Raw genomic sequence first — 17,491 nt, 5'->3', positions numbered from 1 at the left:
CTGCACACCAGGGGCAGGAGCTGGGGACATTGGTGCCCCAGCCACTTGCGGCCACCCCGGCTGGTGCCCCGTTCCCCCGGGGACGGCCGCTCGTGGCGGCGGGCCACTGTCCCCTCGTTGCTGAATTATGGTTTCCCAAGGGCCCTCGGGGATGCCCTAAACGCGGGAGCGGGACGTGTCCCTCACTGGGGACAGATGGGTCCCCCAAGGGCACTGCGGTCCCCGGGCATTGCTCATTTTGCCTCCTGCTTCCTCAGGGACCTGAGCGAGAACTTCATCCAGGCCATCCCCAGGAAAGCTTTCCGCGGGGCCACTGACCTCAAGAACCTGTGAGTCACGGCCGGGGTGGGCAGGGGCTTGCGTGGAGGAGTTTGGGGTCAGGTTCGGAGGCAGGAGGCATCCGGAGCTGGCTGATGGCTGTCCACACCAGCTCTCCCAGTAACGCTCCCTCCTTCTTTCTCCCACAGGCAGCTGGACAAGAACCAGATCAGCTGCATCGAGGACGGGGCCTTCCGCGCCCTGCGGGGGCTGGAGGTCCTGTAAGTGGGCAGGGGCCGGCTGGAGCCTCCAGCCCCACGCGGGGGATGAGGGTGCCCCCAGGCGAATGGCACACACCGAGTTGCTGCAGGGACATCCCCATCGCGCCCGCCGAGGAGAGACCAAGCTGGGGGTCTGGCACCAGGCGCTGCTGGGGCTGAGCAGAGTCCCGGCAGTTTTGGGGAAAGCCTCTTTCCTGTGCTCCAGGGCCTGATCCTGCCCCATGCAGTGTGCCTGGCTGCAGGGATGTGTGTGCGGGAGGGGAAGAGCTTGCAAGTGGCAGCAACACCTGCCTGGGCACTTGGGCTGTCCCCTCCGTCGCCTCTCTGTCTGGCCAGCCCTGCTTTAGGGGTGGGTGTGTGCCGTTGCTCCCAGGGGTTTGGCGCTGGCGGGTGTCATGCTCCCGTTTGTGGTCTGGCTGCCCTGACCTGCCTGCCTTTGCCTTCCTGCAGGACCCTGAATAACAACAACATCACTTCCATCCCCGTGTCCAGCTTCAACCACATGCCCAAGCTGCGGACGTTGTGAGTGCCGGTGGGGCATGACAGGACCCAGGGGGCCGGAGCGGGATGCCCGGGAGCGGGATGCCCCAGCAGCCCCCTGCTCCCCATGGTTCAACAGTGCCACGACAGCCCTATGGGGAGGGGAGAGGGGGACATCCCTGCAGGCTAGCAAAGGAGGAGCAGACCCGTCCCCCGAGCACTGCCAAGCAAGATGGACTTGGCAACCCATGCAGATGCTCTCCGTTGCACTGGAGAAGGGGCTGTGACCCCCTTCTCCTTCCGTTGCAACCCTCTGTGTGTCACCATGCTTCAGGATGAGCCGGATGAGGCCCAGGGGATGTGGGGCAGCCAGAGAGCAGGGTGGGGGGCAGCCCTGTCCCGTGGCCACTGACTGCCCCATCCGCCCGCAGCCGCCTGCACTCCAACCACCTCTTCTGCGACTGCCACCTGGCCTGGCTCTCGCAGTGGCTCCGCCAGCGCCCCACCATCGGGCTCTTCACCCAGTGCGCCGGTCCAGCCCAGCTCCGCGGCCTCAACGTGGCCGAGATCCAGAAGAACGAGTTCAGCTGCTCCGGTGAGGGGCACGGGAGGCAGCGCGGGCCGGGGATGGGGACGCTGCCGGGGAAAGCATCCGTGCAAGTGGCTCGGCTCCCTGCCGCGTGCCCCCAGCTCAGAGCCGAGCCCTGACGCCTGCCGCGGGCTCAGCACGTCCCTGGTGCGGGGACGTCAGCACCGCAGCCTCAGCGCTGAGAGGGGTGCGCCTGCCTGTGCCCCGAGAGCCGCGTGCCTGTCGCGGGGGGTCGGGGCGCACCAGGGCCACCCTCCCTGCCTCGGCTTGGCCCGTAGCTCGGTGCCCCGAGCTGTCTCAGCCGAGCTGTGACCGCGGTCCTTTCCCCGGGGCTGCCACCACCCGCCGGCCTGGCTCTTTGCTATTTCCATGCTGGCTGCTTCTCCGGCAGGACAAACGGACCCCGCGCGCGCCCAGCTCTGCAGCTTGTCTTCTGGCTCCTGCCCGGCCATGTGCACGTGCAGCAACGGCATCGTGGACTGCCGGGGCAAGGGGCTGACGGCCATCCCCGCCAACCTGCCCGAGACCATGACGGAGATGTGAGTACGGGCCCGGGCCGGCGGGGGGCCGGGGCAGCCCCTCGCCCTGGCACGTCGGCTCCTTGGCGAGCCGCGCGCGGTCCTGAGCTGCGGCCGGCGGGACGCACAGCGCCCAACGCCGCGCTGCGCCCGCTACCAGGCTGCAGGCGAGGGGGCACGGGGGCAAGCCCTGCGGCTCAGCCCCCAGCCCCGCTGCCTCCCGGGCTCCCCCGTGCCCTGCGGGGCAGCCGGCCCGGCCCTGCCCTCCTCCCGCCCGCGTTTAGCCCTGGATTTAGCTGCATTAAACATGTAAATAGAGAAATAATCTCCTTAGGGGAAATCCAATTACGGTGCGAAGCGCCCGCCGGGATGGCGCACGGAGCGCCTCCGAGGCAGCAGATGCCCCCAGACCCAGGGCGCTGGGCAGGAGGAGGCGTCCCCCAGCCCGCCCTCCTGCCCCACCGTGCCCGCCGGCGGGGCGCTGGCGGCTCAGCCCGCCCCGCCGCCCTCACCTCTTCCCCCTTCTCCTTGCAGACGCCTGGAGCTGAACGGCATCAAGTCCATCCCCCCCGGCGCCTTCTCCCCCTACAAGAAGCTGCGGAGGATGTAAGCGCGCTGCCCCGCTGCCCTCCGCCCCATGGGCCACTGCACCACGGGGTGCTCGCTGGCACGCGCGTGCCCCCGCGGCACTGCCGGGCTGGGGTGCGGGGTCCAGCCAGCGCTGGGTCCAGCAGCTGCCGCCCGCACCCGGCTGTGGGCCCGGGGCGAGGGGCTCAGGTCACCTTCTCCCTTTGGGTTTCAGAGACCTGAGCAACAACCAGATCTCGGAGATCGCTCCCGACGCCTTCCAGGGGCTGCGCTCGCTGAACTCGCTGTGAGTGGCCGCGCCGGGGCCCGCGGGCAGCCCTGCACCCCCGGGCGGAGGCGGCGGTCCCCCCCATACTGGCCTTTCTCCCCCCAGGGTGCTGTACGGCAACAAGATCACGGAGCTTCCCAGAGGCGTCTTCGGGGGCCTCTTCGCCCTGCAGCTGCTGTAAGGCGCCGGCGGGGAGCGGGGCCGAGCTCCCCAGCGCCCCCGGGTGCTGCGGTGCAGCAGCCGGAGCCCCCAGCCCGCGGCCTCACCTTGCTCCTTCCCTCCCAGGCTGCTCAATGCCAACAAGATCAACTGCGTGCGGGCGGACGCCTTCCAGGACCTGCAGAACCTCTCGCTGCTCTCGCTCTACGACAACAAGATCCAGAGCCTGGCCAAGGGCACCTTCACCTCCCTGCGGGCCATCCAGACCCTGTGAGCGCCGGCCACGACCGGCGGCCGGGTTGGGGGCGACCCAGAGGGTCACGGGGCACGATGGGGTGGAAGCTCAGTGGGGTATCGGGGTTTGGAGCGGGGTCCCGTCCTGGCCGGGGCGGGGGGGTGGGATGCGCCGGCTCCCCGGCGGCCCGGCGGTCACCCGCTGCCCGCCGGCGCAGGCACCTGGCCCAGAACCCCTTCGTCTGCGACTGCAACCTCAAGTGGCTGGCGGACTTCCTGCGCGCCAACCCCGTGGAGACCAGCGGCGCCCGCTGCGCCAGCCCCCGCCGCCTCGCCAACAAGCGCATCGGCCAGATCAAGAGCAAGAAGTTTCGCTGCTCGGGTGAGAGCCGTCCCCATCCCCACCGCAGCCCCCCCTCCCCGCCCCCGGGACCCTCCGCGGGCACGGCCCGTGCCGGGGGGCTCGTCCAGGGGGTACAGAGCAGGCAGAGCGCTGCCTTGCACACGGCTGTGCCGGCGGCGGAGGGGACGGTGGCTTGCGGCCGTGCCCCTGCCGCGCTGGAGAGCCGAGCAGCCGGGCTGCGGGGGCCCGGGAGGGCTGCGCCGGTCCGGGCTCGGCCTCAGCAGGGCGCCCGCTGCAGGGTGCGGAGCGGGGCTTTCGCCCCTTAGCCAGGGCACAGCCACAACATGAGCCCTCTCCTGTGCCTCATCCCCTTGTCCATGGCTGTCCGGAGTGGTTAAGCATGGGATTTTGGGGTGGAAACTGTGCCCTGGTCCCCCCCCTCTTCCCCAGTGCCTCTGCGCTGCTATGGGCTGAATGGTGCTTATGTGCTTTTCTTTCCACAGCCAAGGAGCAGTATTTCATCCCAGGTAAGAGGCGAGCCGCGCGAGTGCACGTGCGTGTGTGCGTGCGGTGCCCTTTCTGCAGCTTGCCTGCAGTGATGGTCGTGCAAGAGCTCGGTGGTCCGGTTCCGCAGGGCCGTTTCCCACGTGATGCCCCGTAATTTCTGGTGGCCGAATTCCCGGGCGCTGCAGTAACAAAACGCGGTGCAGCCTCTCGTGGCGCCGTTACCCAGGCGGGCACCGAGACGTCCCCGGGGGCCAGCTCTGGTTGCAGGCAGGGCAGTGGAGGGCAGTGCTCGCGGGGTGCCTGTGCGCACCCAGGCGCCCGGGGCAAACCCCTTCCTCTGTCCCCTTGGGGCCCGCAGATGGAGCCGGCTGCGCGCAGCGCCGGGGCTGATGGGGCTGGGGAAGACGGGCTGCAGGTGCAGGAGGAGCGGTTTAGGTTCAGGTTGAGGTTTAGGAGAGGAGCACGCCGGTGGGGGAGGCAGGCGCAGCTGGGGGCCGGTGCGGGTGCCCACTGTGGCCTCGCCGCTGCGCAGGCACGGAGGACTACCAGCTGAACAGCGAGTGCAACAGCGACGTCGTCTGCCCCCACAAGTGCCGCTGCGAATCCGGTGTGGTCGAGTGCTCCAACCTGAAGCTCACCAAGATCCCGGAGCGCATCCCGCAGTCCACGACCGAGCTGTGAGAGCCTCGGCCGCCCCAGCCCCTCTCCTGCCCCGCTGCCTTGTCCTCTGCACGCAGAGGTGGGACCGGCCGGGCTCGTCCCCTCCCGCAGCCGGAGCAGCACCGGCGCTCGGGTTTGCTGAGGGTTCGGTTCGGGCCGGGCCCTTTGCAGCCATCTCCTGAGCTCTTTTCTCCCCTGCCCGCCCCAGGCGCCTGAACAACAACGAAATCTCCGTCCTGGAGGCCACGGGGATCTTCAAGAAACTCCCGCATCTGAAGAAAATGTGAGTAGCAGCCAGGCAGCTGTGTCAGGAGCGCACAAGGGCGTCTGGTCCCAGCCCGCTGCTCTCCCCTCTCCCCAGCAACCTCAGCAACAACAAGGTGTCGGAGATCGAGGACGGGGCGTTCGAGGGGGCCGCGTCCGTCAGCGAGCTGCACCTGACCGTCAACCAGCTGGAGTCGGTGCGCAGCGGCATGTTTCGGGGCCTGGACGGGCTGAGGACGCTGTGAGTCTGCCCCCTCCGTCCCGGTGTTGCCTGCCCAGGCAGGCGCGGGCACGGGGACCGCGATGTCCCTGCTCCTGGCTCCCTGCCCCTACCCGAGCTGCTGGGCTGGTGCAGTTTGCATCGCTGTGGGTCCAGCTCAGGAGCACCTTTCCCCATCCCCAGGCTGCATCCAGAGCCCCGAGGCTCTGGCGTAGGGGCTGGTTTTTGCTGGGTGCAGCTGCAGCCCTAGGAGCCCGGCTCAGGCTCTTCCTGCCATGCAGGACCTGCCGGGTCTGGACTGAGTTGGGCATGGGTTTGCAGGGGCGAGCTTTCCCTGTAATGCCCTGAAATACCCCCCCCCCCAACAACTTCCACTTTCCCATGCAGGATGCTGAGGAACAACCGCATCAGCTGCATCCACAACGACAGCTTCACGGGGCTGCGCAACGTGCGCCTGCTCTCGCTGTACGACAACCAGATCAGCACCATCGCGCCGGGCGCCTTCGACACGCTGCAGTCGCTCTCCACGCTGTACGTCGGGGGGGCGAGAGCGGGCCTCCCGCGGGGCCGGGGGCGCAGCCGCGGTGGTGGGACCCCGCGTCCCGCCGTGTCGCACCCCCGGGTGCCGGCAGCCGCTCCGGGCGGGTGGTCACCGCCTTCTTGCTGGAAGGTCCGGATTGATGCTGTTTTTGCTGGCCTCCAGAGCCTCCCACTCGGAGGTGGCGGCGGAGGAGGGCGTTTCTGTCTCCCGCTGACCCCCTTCTCCCGGTCGGAGCGGCCGCGGCGGCGTGCGGCGGGGCGGATGAGCCGTCCTCGGTGGTGCCCGCGTGCCCCGGCAGCCCCGGGCTGGCTCGGGACGCCGGCGATGCCCTCGTGCTCCCTCCCGTGTGCGCAGGAACCTGCTCGCCAACCCGTTCAACTGCAATTGCCAGCTGGCCTGGCTGGGGGACTGGCTGCGCAAGAGGAAGATCGTGACGGGGAACCCGCGGTGCCAGAACCCCGCTTTCCTCCGGCAGATCCCGCTCCAGGACGTGGCCTTCCCTGACTTCAGGTGTGAGGAAGGTAACTCACGGGCCCCGGCTGCTCCCCCCGGACCGGCACCGCGCTCCCCATCCCCGGCGCTGTCCCATCCCCGCCGCGGCGAGCCGGTAGCCCCTCATTAACGCCCTCCCCTAACGATGCTGCCCTTGGGGCCGCGCTCATGCAGAGACAAGCTGCTTCGAAGCCTGGGCAGGAGGCGGTTCGCTCTCGCTGGTGGGACCCCCACAGCGCGGGGCAAGCTTGCACCGGCAAACCCTGCGGCCCGAGCGCTGGCGAGAGCAGCTTTGTAGGCAGACCCGCTTCGGGTCCGTGCTGCTCCTTTCCTTCTTCCCCTCCGAGCCTCGCACGCACGTGTCGGAGCCAGGCAGACGGAGGAGGCGGGCAGCGTGCACGTTCAGAGAAAAGCCTGTTTTAATCGAGAACAGATTTTGAGCCCTGGAAAATATTTACAAACAAACCGTCGTCTCTTCTGCTTTCCCTCCTCCAACACGTCAAAGACTGAAGGGTTTGCATCCTGCGCCTTTCCTGGCTGGGCGAGAAACCATACGGTCGTCCCAGGGACGCCTCTGCCGCGGGAGCCCCGAGCCCCGGCGGGGGAGAGGGAGCAAAGCTCCTTCCCCCCGCTGCTTGGTGCCGGTCCCTCTCGCACAAGATAACCTCCGTTAGGAGAGGGTTAAAGAAGTTATTGTGGGAGCTGCCGTCCCGGGCTGGCACCAGGCCTGAGCCCCTGCCTCCCTTCCCTTTTCTTTGCAGTCCCCTGTGTCTGCACTTTTGCCTGAAAATGGTAAAAAGCGGAGCAGCCGTGAGCTGGTTGCATCCGTCCTGGCACAGCGGGCAGTTTCTGGGGACGGGAGCGTGACAGCCCGGACCACCGTGCATCAGCCCGGGGTCGTTCCTTGCTGGCGGGCTGCCTGCAGCCCCCTGCTTTGGGGGCGAAGGGGGTTATCAGCACAGATGCCGGCCGAGGCAGGCGCCGAGCTCGGGGTGGCGCGCTGCGGGAGGGACAAGCTGAGCCCTGGACACCTCAAGCCGGGCCCCGGTCACTCCGTGCCTCTCTGTCGCCCGCGCAGGTCAGGAGGAGCCAGGCTGCGTCCCGCGGCCCCAGTGCCCTCAGGAGTGCACCTGCCTCGACACGGTCGTGCGCTGCAGCAACAAGCACCTCAAGGCCCTGCCCAAGGGCATCCCCAAGAACGTCACCGAGCTGTGAGTGACGCGCGGCTGTCGAGGCTCTTCCCGCGCCTCCAGCCACGTCGCGCCGCGGGGCTGCTGGAGCTGGAGCAGAGAGGCTCCCTCCCCTCCCAGCTGCAAAAAGGGCTGGTGAAAAGGTGGGAGCGACTCCGGCTCTTGCCAGCTCCCCCATCCCCTCTCTGCCATCGCCCCTCGCCCTCTCCCCTGCTGCAGGGATGCTCCCCGCAGCCCTGGCTCGGTGCACGCGGCGGTGGGATGCGCAGGGACCGTGATGCTCATCGCCAGGCTGGGAGAAGGAGGGCTGCAAAAGGGGCTTTGCACCCTGCCGTGACGGGGACGGCAGCAAATCTGGTGTGGGGGGTATGGGGGGGGCCAGCAGGGCGGCTCCCCGCGGGGCCCTGGGCCAGCAGCGGGCTGCAGCACCCGCTGTGCACATGCATATGCGTAACGCCCCCTCGCACGCCAGCTCTGTCTCGCACGCCCCTCCTCTCTCTGCAGCCGCCTCTCCTTCTCACACATGCTAGGCGAGCGGTTACGGCCGCCCACGCTCGCATCAGATACGCAAACACAGCACACGCCTGCCGCACAGGCGCACGCGCGCCGCTGGGGAGCTGCCCCGCGCGCAGCAGCCACGGGCGCATTCGTGCGTTCGACCGCCAGCTCGCCTGCCAGCCAAGGACTCCCCGCACCGGCTGGCAGAGCGGAGGGGGTCCTGGGCCGCTCCTCACAGCCTCAGGTCCCTGGGGGTCTCTGCAGGAGAAACGGGAGGGCGGAAGGAGGCACCTTGTGTTTCGCAGCCACCCCAAGGTGCTCTCGTTCTCCCTTGCAGCTACCTGGATGGAAATCAGTTTGCTCAGGTCCCCGGACAGCTCTCCACCTTCAAGTACCTGCAGCTTGTGTAAGTAGGTGGGAGCAGGAGGCCAGCGGCCGGCCCCGCTGTGGGCAAGGACGGGCAGTCCCGGCAGCGTGTGACCCCCAGGACGAGCCTGGCCGCGTGCAGGTCTCCCGGGAGCCCTGGCGGACGTCTGCGCTCAGCCGTCCCGGGGGGCACGGCCGGGAGCGGGGCTCATCCAGCCGGGCTCCCGGCACGGGCCCGGCCCAGGCAGAGCCCTGCTGGTGCTGGGCGCGGGGCAGAGCAGCGAGAGCGGCGTTGCTGCCCGTGTCTTGTTGACTGCCCCGCTTGAGACCGTTCATTTCCCCAGGGTTGTGGACAGCTCAGTGTGCTCATCGGGGTGCCAGGGATGCTGTGGCACCCAGTCCTTCCCGAACTCACCTCCCTGGGCTTGCCTGTGTTTAGGAGGCAGCTCTTCATGTAGACTTGGCATGAGCTGAGGCATGCCCTCGGCTCTCCCCTCGCCTTCGGCTTCTGCTCAGGCCCAAGGCTGGGATTCCTGCTGATGTGTTTTCCCTCACCAGCACATGGAGAAAGGAAATGAGGGCTAGCTGTAGAGCGCTAGCCCAGGGGGAGCAGGGGGGCAAGCAGGGACCGCGCACATGGGCATGGGACAGCAGGTCGGGGGCTGTCGCTGTACGTGGTATCTGGGTGTGCACACAGCCTAGGGTGCAGCTCCTGCGCTACGTCTTCATGTACGAGGCTGGTTTCTGCAGGGAAACAGCAGCTGCACGTGTGGGAGATGTGCATCTACCTAGGCGACCCCAAGCCACTTATCCTCAGAGTTTCTGGGTCACCAGCCATTCCTGCTAGCGTAGACCCTGCATCTTTGCTCTCCTACATGGTGATGAGCTCCAGGGAGGGGGCCCTGTGCATGGCCATGGGACACCCCCCTGCCTCCAGCCCCTGGCCTGGCCCTCCGGAGAGGCAGGGAAGCGAGTGCCTTTCCCCGCTGCAGTCGCCAAGCCTGCAATAAGCAGGGGCTGCGGAGGGGTCCGGGCTCTCCTGCGCCCCAGGGCAGGACAAGCCCCAGCGGGCGCGAAGGGGAGGAAGGGCCCTTGCGCCCTGCTGCCGGCGCGGCCGGGCGGGCAGCGAGAGGGGACGAGGTGCAGCTGGCTACGATGCCCTGGGGTTTGTGTTTTCCAGCGATCTGAGCAACAACAAGATCAGCTCCCTGAGCAACTCCTCCTTCACCAACATGAGCCAGCTCACCACCCTGTAAGTGCGGTCCGTGGGCCATGCCGTGCTGGGCTGCAGCTTGTCCGAGCTGCGAGGGGAGGCTCGCTAGGGGACCCCGAAGAGCGGGGGGTGCTGGGGACACCGGGGTCTCCCCTGCCTGGGTGAAGCTGTGTCTCGAGCTGGCGCTGATGTGCAGGGTGCCGTGGGGCAGGACACGGGCCGGGTGGCCGGTGGCAGAGCGTGCCGCCCAGGGTGGGCTCCCGGCGGTGTGTGCGGTGGTGCCCGCGACGCTGTGTCGCCTCCTCCTTCCCTTCCGCAGGATCCTCAGCTACAACTCCCTGCAGTGCATCCCTCCGCTGGCCTTCGAGGGCCTCCGCTCCCTCCGGCTGCTGTAAGTGCCTGCCCGTAGCCCTGCTCCCTGCGCGCGGCCCCACTCGGCCGCTGCTCTGCTGCCTCCTGCCCCAGTGCGTGCGTTTGCAGCAGCGACAGGGCTCCTCCACCCCTATCCGGCCCCACCGGGCTGGTGCCAGGGGTTGCAGACATGGGGTAGGAGGACCCCAGCCTGCCACTGTCCTTGCTGCCCATCTGGGACCCGCTGAGATCACAGGGCCCTCTCTTCCCTGCAGGTCTCTCCATGGCAATGACATCTCCAGCCTCCCCGAGGGCATCTTCGCAGACGTCACCTCCCTGTCCCACCTGTGAGTATCTCCTGCTTCCCCAGGCCTGGGCTGAACTCAGGCTTGGGAGACCTTTAAAAAGTGTCGGAGGTGTTTCACCCCTCTTTGAAGGAGCCTTTTACCTGGGGACCGCACTCCAACACTTGGGGTGGGTGTTGGGCTCACCGTGACTTTCCGGCCCTTTTCCCTGGAGCCGGCCCTGGGAAGTCTCCCACTCACTGTGGTCGTAGGTTTAGTAGCAGTCTCCGTCCCACCACCCATCAGCAGTAAAAGTCCTGCACAGCTCTGCTCTGCCATTGCATGCCACCACGCTCTCCTCGGGGCTGCCACCTGTCCTGAAATTCGGTGCGACCTGACCCTGACGGCTTTATGTTGGCTCTGAGCCCTCGCTCTTGCCCTCTGAATGCTTGCGCATACCTGCATGGTGGCCGATGTGTTCCTGTGGTTTTCTGGAGCAGCAGTTAAGCTGCTCAGCCTGGTCTTCCCCGGCTCCTCCTTGTTTTCCCTTTCTGTCTTTGCCTTTTCGCAGCTCTGCGCTGCTTGCCTCTCCGCCGCCTTTGCCGCGGGTGCTGTTCAGGGCGGAGGTGTTTCACCAGCCGGTGTGCTGGCTGCTGTAGGACCACGCTGGTCAGCCCCGGCTGATCTCATCTCCCATACTCGTTCCTTCCCTACGCGAGGCTGCGGTCGTGCTCCTTCATCGCAGGCGTGGGTCGTGCCAGCCCTTGGTCCCAGCTGACTTTTGCAGGGAAGGAGGATGTGAAGAAGGCACTAAATACTGCAGCCTCTCACGTCATCCGCTGATTACTTCCCTGCTCCGTGGTGGAGCACACCAACCCTCGCTCCCTCCTCTCTCCGAGTGGTTCCTTGTTCCTTCCTGGTGCCCCCCAGCTCCTGCTTGAACCTGGTGCTCACATTTCTGCTCCCGGTGCTGCCAAGCTGAGATTCGCCCAGCAGCTGTTGTACAGCAGGCGTGCCTGGGTGGGCTGCCCCGCGGGCGCTCCCCCGGCCCTCCGCGGGGTGCTGTTGGGGACGAGCAGGGCCCTGCTGTGCCCGCTGCCCGTCCCCACCTCCCCGCTGTGCACAGCTGCTCTCTGCAAAAGGCTTGGCGACATCGTGTCCCGTCCCAATGTCTCCGAGCCCCATTCCCTCCTGGGGGGCCCCAGGGAGCTGCTGCAGTTGTGCCCTTCGTCCCCCTGCAGAGCCATCGGGGCCAACCCGCTGTACTGCAGCTGCAACCTGCGCTGGCTCTCCAGCTGGGTCAAGACGGGCTACAAGGAGCCCGGCATCGCCCGCTGTGCTGGGCCCCCCGACATGGAAGGCAAACTGCTGCTCACTACCCCAGCCAAGAAGTTTGAGTGCCAAGGTGAGAGACACCCACTCCGTCCCACCCTCCGTCCCCGCGGCAGGGCGAGGGAGCAGCGCCCAGCGCCGGGGAGCCAGGCTGCCTCCCGCCCTGCCCGCGGCACAGGGATGCTCCAGGAGCCCGTGTGCCCTGGGGGAGGTGGGGGTCCCACCGGATCCCCTGCCTCGTACGCAGACGCCTCCCCAGGCTTACGGCCGCCTCCGCGCTTCGCGTCCCGCAGGCCCGCCAGCCCTGAGCGTCCAGGCCAAGTGCAACCCCTGCCTCTCCAGCCCCTGCCAGAACCAGGGCACCTGCCACAATGACCCGCTCGGCATCTACCGCTGCGCCTGCCCCAGCGGCTACGAGGTAGCGTGGGTACCAGGGGGCAGCGACCCTGCCTGGGGCGAGACGCGTCCCTGCGCAGGGGAAGGGCTGTGCCCCCAGAGTGCGTTGTGTGCAGGATCATCCCTGCAGCCTGGGTTTTCCCGCTGGCCTGCAACACGCTGCAGGCTGGGCTTACCCTGGGGGACAGAGGGGGCGAACGGGGCACAGTGCCAGTGCCCCCCGCCATCTCCCTCGGGGCTGCCCACACCGCCCTTTCCTTCCTTCCCCAGGGCAGGGACTGTGAAGTGGCTCTCAACAGCTGCTCCGGCAACCCCTGCGCGAACGGTGGGACCTGCCAGCCCCAGCAGGGCGAAGGAGCCGGCTTCAGGTGAGCGCTGGCCGGCGACCCCCCAAAACCTGGCTGCTGGGGCAGCAGCTTGGAGCCACTGCACCCCGGGATGGGGCCAGATCTGGCCGGGGTCGCTGCCGCTCACCACGGGGCTGCTGTGCCCCTACGCAACCCTCACTGCCCAGAGCCCTGAGGCCTTTCTGGGAAACCAGACGCAATTAACGGCTGAAAATAAATGCCGGGCTGCAGGCAAGGAGCCGGGATGCGCGCAGCCGACCGGCTCTGCCTCCCCGCGCTAAATGGCCTCGCAGCCCGTCGCCTTGGCAACCCAGCATCCTTCCCAGGTGCCTGCGGCCGTGCGCGCCGGGGCTGCTGCTGCGGCCAAGCACTTCCCACCTTCCCTGGCACTTGCTTTTGCATGCACAGCCCAGAGGCAGCCGGGGAGGTGCAAAGAAAGTGCCCCCCAGTGCCGCCCCGCATGCCCTGAAGCTCTTGTTCCCACGGCCACCCCGATGCTCCAGGCATGCATGGCCGCCCTGGGGTCCCATGCTGGGGGTCACCCCGAAACGCTCCCTCTCCTGCCCTCCGCCTGCTCTGACGTTCACCCCTGTGGCCAGGTGCGTGTGCGCGGCAGGCTTCGAGGGCCCGAGCTGCCACGCTGCCAGCGACCCCTGCAAGGAGCACCGCTGTGAGAATGGGGGCTCCTGCCTGCCCGGCACCGCCAACTACACCTGCCTCTGCCCTGCCCGCTACACAGGTACCCGGCCCCGGGAGGGCACGCACCTCCCCTGCCTGCCGTCGCCTGGCAGCGTGGCCTCTGGGCTCCCTTTGGCTCAAGGTGGGGGGGTCCAAGCTGGCGCGAGCCAAACCCCAGCCCTGCCAGCTCAGAGCGGCCGCTGGGGCGAGAGCTGCCTCCGGCGGAGCGGACCTCTGCGTCGGCGGCCAGCACTAGCCCTGGGCTGGGCAGCTCCCTCCCTGGAGCTGAGCTGGCAGCACGTGGCCCCTGCAGGGGCCGGGGCTGTCCCAGAGGTGCTGCTGGGCGGTGCACCCAGGCTGTGGTAGGGACCGGATCGGGTACCCTCTGTCACCCTTTTTTCTGCCCTGCAGGGGATTTCTGTGAGCAGCCACCGGATTTCTGCTCAGCCGAGCTCAGCCCATGCCAGCACGGCTCCAAGTGCATCTCCACCAGGCAGGGTCCCCGGTGAGTCCCGGCACAGCCGCTCCCGGAGGGAGGCCCATCCCGGCTGGGCTGGTTTCCTCCCTGCTGCCGGGGATGGTGATTTGGCTTTTGGGGACTGCAGCTTGTGAGCCAGCGAGGGGAGAGGGGGCTGGCGGGGGGGACGCTGCAAGGGGCAGCCCTCCGGCCCCGGAGCTGAGCGCCCATCCCGGCCACAGGTGTGAGTGCACCCCCGGCTACACGGGCAGCAACTGCAGCGAGGACTTCGATGACTGCCAGGACCACCGGTGCCAGAACAACGCTCGCTGCGTGGACGAGGTGAACGGCTACTCCTGCCTCTGCGCCGAGGGCTACAGGTACAGCTCGTGGAGCCCCTGGGATATGGGCAGTGAGGGGGGTCTGCCCCCATCGTGGGCTAACTGGGGTGGTTATGGGGCACCATGCAGAAGGGATCAGTCACTGCTATTGCAACTGTTATGGGTCACTGTGCAGAAGAGACTGATCCCTGCTCTTGCACCCATCCATCCCCCCTGTGGTGTGTGGGTCCCTGGGGATGGAGGTGTGGGGGCAGCATACATGTCCCTGCAGTGTGCCCCCCCCCTTCCCCCCAGGACAGGGGTTGGGATCCAGGTGTCCCTCTGCCACCGCTGGCCCTGAGCAGTAGTAGTGGTGCCTGGGTGCTGCAGAGCCCCCCAAAACGCCTGGGTGCAGCCAGGCCAGGAGAGCGCTCTCCCCACCAGTGGGGTGGCCCGGGGGGTGACCGCGCCGCCCCGACGCCCCCCTCCGCCCCCGCAGCGGCCAGCTGTGCGAGATGCCGCCCCGCGCCGCCGGGCAGCCCGGCCCCTGCGAGCGGGCCGAGTGCCAGAACGGCGCCCAGTGCGTGGAGCTGGGCACCCGGGCCCTCTGCCAGTGCCTGCCCGGCTTCGGCGGCCCCAAGTGCGAGAAGCTGCTCAGCGTCAACTTCGTGGACCGCGACACATACCTGCAGTTCACCGACCTGCAGGACTGGCCTCACGCCAACATCACCCTGCAGGTGAGGGCGCGGGGCCGAGCCGGGGCACCGCAGCGCCGGGGCTGGCGGCTTGGGCTGCTGGCGGGAGGGTGGGCTAGCACAGGACGGGGGCTCCCTCCTCTCCTGCCATCAGGTCTCCACGGCGGAAGGCAATGGGATCCTGCTGTACAACGGGGACAGCGACCACATGGCCGTGGAGCTGTACCAGGGCCACGTGAGGGTCAGCTACGACCCCGGCACCCACCCCAGCTCAGCCATCTACAGGTATCTCTCCGCGGGGACACCACGGCACCAGGGCATTCGCTCCCCAAGCCCCACCATGCATGGCGCCAACCCCGTCCCCACCATGGGGGGAGCTCTGAGGGGCCCCGGGGGCTCTCCATGGGGTGGGAGGGGGGCCGTGGCAGCAGGGGCCACCTCCGTGATGGAGCCCTCCCCGCCAGCGCCGAGACCATTAACGACGGGCAGTTCCACACTGTGGAGCTGGTGACCTTCGACCAGATGGTGAACCTCTCCATCGACGGCGGCAGCCCCATGACCATGGACAACTTCGGCAAGCACTACACGCTCAACAGCGAGGCCCCGCTCTACGTGGGAGGTAGGGCCCGGGGACGGCTGCGGCGGGGGCTGCGGCGGCCCCTGCCCCGGCACGGCGCGCTGACGGCCCCGCTCTCTGCCAGGGATGCCCGTGGACGTGAACTCGGCCGCCTTCCGCCTCTGGCAGCTCCTCAACGGCACCAGCTTCCACGGGTGCATCCGCAACCTCTACATCAACAACGAGCTGCAGGACTTCACCAAGACGCGGATGACGCCGGGGGTGGTGCCGGGCTGCGAACCCTGCCGCAAACTCTACTGCCTGCACGGCATCTGCCAGCCCGCCGGCGCCCAGGGCCCCGTGTGCCACTGCGAGCCCGGCTGGGCCGGGCCCCACTGCGACCAGCCCCGCGACAGCCCCTGCCAGGGGCACAAGTGAGTGCCCCCCTTTGCCGCCCCGCAGCGACCCGCCAGCCCCACTGGCTGCCCCACAGTGGTCTGCTTGCCCCATTGCCTGCCCCGCAGTGACCCAATCACCGCCATTAGCTGCCCCGCAGCGACCCGCCTGCCTCATTGGCTGCCCCACAGCAATCCACCTGCCCCTTTGGCTGCCCTGCAGCGACCTGCATGCCCCATTGGCTGCTCTGCAGTGGTCTACTTGCCCCATTGCCTGCCCCACAGCGACCTACCTGCCTCATCGGCTGCCCTGCAGTGACCTGTTGGCCCCATTGGCTGCCCCACAGTAACCCGCATGCCCCATTGGCTGCCCCACAGCGACCCACCTACCCCATTGGCTGCCCCACCTGCCCCATTGGCTGCCCTGAAGCGATGGCCATGCCCCGTTGATTGCCCATTGGCCGACTGCAACAACTGCCTCATCTCATTGGCTGCCCCACAGCGACTGCCCCACCCAATGGCCTCACTGGCTGCCCCTCCTCCCCATTCATTGGCCACCCCTTCACCCCCCTGCCCTCGTCACTGGCTGTCTGCTGCGCTCGCGGGCTGCCCTGTGATGCCCCATAGGCAGCGCCGCGCCGTGCCGGCGGGGCCGCTGACGGCGGCGGGTGCCCGCAGGTGCGTGCACGGGCAGTGCCTGCCCCTCGACGCCCTCTCCTACAGCTGCCAGTGCCACGAGGGCTACCAGGGCGCCCTGTGCAACCAGCCGGCCGAGCCGCCCGACCCCTGCCGCCGCCGGCCCTGCGTGCACGGCCGCTGCCGCCTGGCCCCGGGCGGCGAGGCGGCCTGCGAGTGCCACAGCGGCTACGCCGGAGCCCTCTGCGACCAAGGTAGGGGCGGCGGGCGGCGGGCGGAGGGGCCGGGTGGCGGCGGGGCCCCCGCTGAGCTGCCGCTCTCCCGCAGAGCTCGAGTGCCGGGGGGAGCCGGTGCGGGATTTCCACCAGGTGCAGCGGGGCTACGCCATCTGCCAGACCACGCGCCCCGTGGCCTGGGTGGAGTGCCGGGGCGCCTGCGGCGGCGGCGGGGCGCCGGGCTGCTGCACCGGCCTGCGCCTCAAGCGGAGGAAGTACGCCTTCGAGTGCAGCAACGGCGCGTCCTTCGTGGAGGAGGTGGAGAAGCCCAGCAAGTGCGGCTGCAGCCAGTGCCTGTGACCGCCCGGCCCAGGGACACCGGCGGGACCCCCCCGCCGCCACCGCCACCGCTGCCGGGACTTCCCTTTCCCCAGCGGACATGCAGCCGCGGCGCTGCTGCCCGGGGAGTTCACGGCGCCCGGCCACGTCTCTCGGAGGAGCCCGGCCGGCCACGCGGCGCGGGACCCGGAGGAGGGTAGAGCTGTTGCAGCTAGAGGGTTGGAAAAGAAAAAGAAAAAAAAAAAAAAAGAAAAGAAAAAAAAAAGGAAAAAAAACCCAAGCAAATGTGTAGATAGAGAATTTTTTTTTTTTTTTAAGAAGTGCAGCTACACAAATGTATTTATCCAAGGCGGGGGCACAGCGCAGCCTGCTCTGCCCCCTCCTTGTCCTCGGGCTTTGGCACTGCTCGCTCCTCCACGGTGCCCCATGGCGAGGAGCACGTGTCCCCCCTGCAGCCAGTTGGCACCTGGCTCGCGCCAGCTTTTCCCGACACCTGGGGCTGAGGGCAGCGGGGCCCTGGAGGGCCGTGGCGAGCCGGGCTGGGGCCCCCTGCACCCCGGGGAAAGGCCCCAAAAGGGCTCAGGCAGCAAGCCCGCGGCATCCTGGCTTTGCTCTGTCCCCTCTGGTGGCCCCAGCTCCCCGCCTGCTGCACCCCCCCCCCGGACCTGGCAGCTGCCAGCAGCGCCCCCAGCCCTGCCGCCCCCGGCACAGCAGCCACCCCACAGCACTGCAGCGGGAGCCCAAATTTCACCCTTGGCCAGCTGCATGGCCGGAGGACACCCCCCCCCCCCCCCCCCCCCCCCCCCCCCCAGCGGCTGGGC

At 68.4% G+C, this 17,491-nt stretch overlaps 1 protein-coding gene across 1 annotated transcript in view; it reads left to right on the top strand.

Moving 5' to 3' along the window:
- The window catches only part of SLIT1 (slit guidance ligand 1), a 58,320-nt gene extending 41,337 nt beyond the window's left edge, over positions 1–16,983 (top strand). The window contains 35 exon segments of the mRNA XM_068949888.1: positions 258–329; positions 468–539; positions 990–1,061; positions 1,451–1,614; positions 2,000–2,147; positions 2,661–2,732; positions 2,929–3,000; positions 3,088–3,159; positions 3,268–3,411; positions 3,594–3,757; positions 4,222–4,245; positions 4,758–4,902; positions 5,094–5,168; positions 5,247–5,390; positions 5,757–5,900; positions 6,265–6,431; positions 7,481–7,613; positions 8,428–8,496; positions 9,637–9,708; positions 9,989–10,060; positions 10,296–10,367; positions 11,546–11,709; positions 11,930–12,054; positions 12,303–12,400; positions 12,979–13,118; positions 13,469–13,562; positions 13,757–13,894; positions 14,334–14,571; positions 14,684–14,814; positions 14,994–15,093; positions 15,096–15,148; positions 15,231–15,255; positions 15,257–15,519; positions 16,159–16,370; positions 16,444–16,983. Of these exon segments, the coding sequence (XP_068805989.1) occupies positions 258–329; positions 468–539; positions 990–1,061; positions 1,451–1,614; positions 2,000–2,147; positions 2,661–2,732; positions 2,929–3,000; positions 3,088–3,159; positions 3,268–3,411; positions 3,594–3,757; positions 4,222–4,245; positions 4,758–4,902; positions 5,094–5,168; positions 5,247–5,390; positions 5,757–5,900; positions 6,265–6,431; positions 7,481–7,613; positions 8,428–8,496; positions 9,637–9,708; positions 9,989–10,060; positions 10,296–10,367; positions 11,546–11,709; positions 11,930–12,054; positions 12,303–12,400; positions 12,979–13,118; positions 13,469–13,562; positions 13,757–13,894; positions 14,334–14,571; positions 14,684–14,814; positions 14,994–15,093; positions 15,096–15,148; positions 15,231–15,255; positions 15,257–15,519; positions 16,159–16,370; positions 16,444–16,691 (4,198 nt within the window). The 3' untranslated portion in view covers positions 16,692–16,983.
- Positions 16,984–17,491: the final 508 nt, after the last annotated feature.

Source organism: Struthio camelus, chromosome 7 (assembly GCF_040807025.1).
Source record: "Struthio camelus isolate bStrCam1 chromosome 7, bStrCam1.hap1, whole genome shotgun sequence".
Lineage (NCBI taxonomy): Eukaryota > Metazoa > Chordata > Aves > Struthioniformes > Struthionidae > Struthio > Struthio camelus.
The sequence above is the reverse complement of the archived record's forward strand: the minus strand, read 5'-3'. Positions and strand labels throughout refer to the sequence as shown.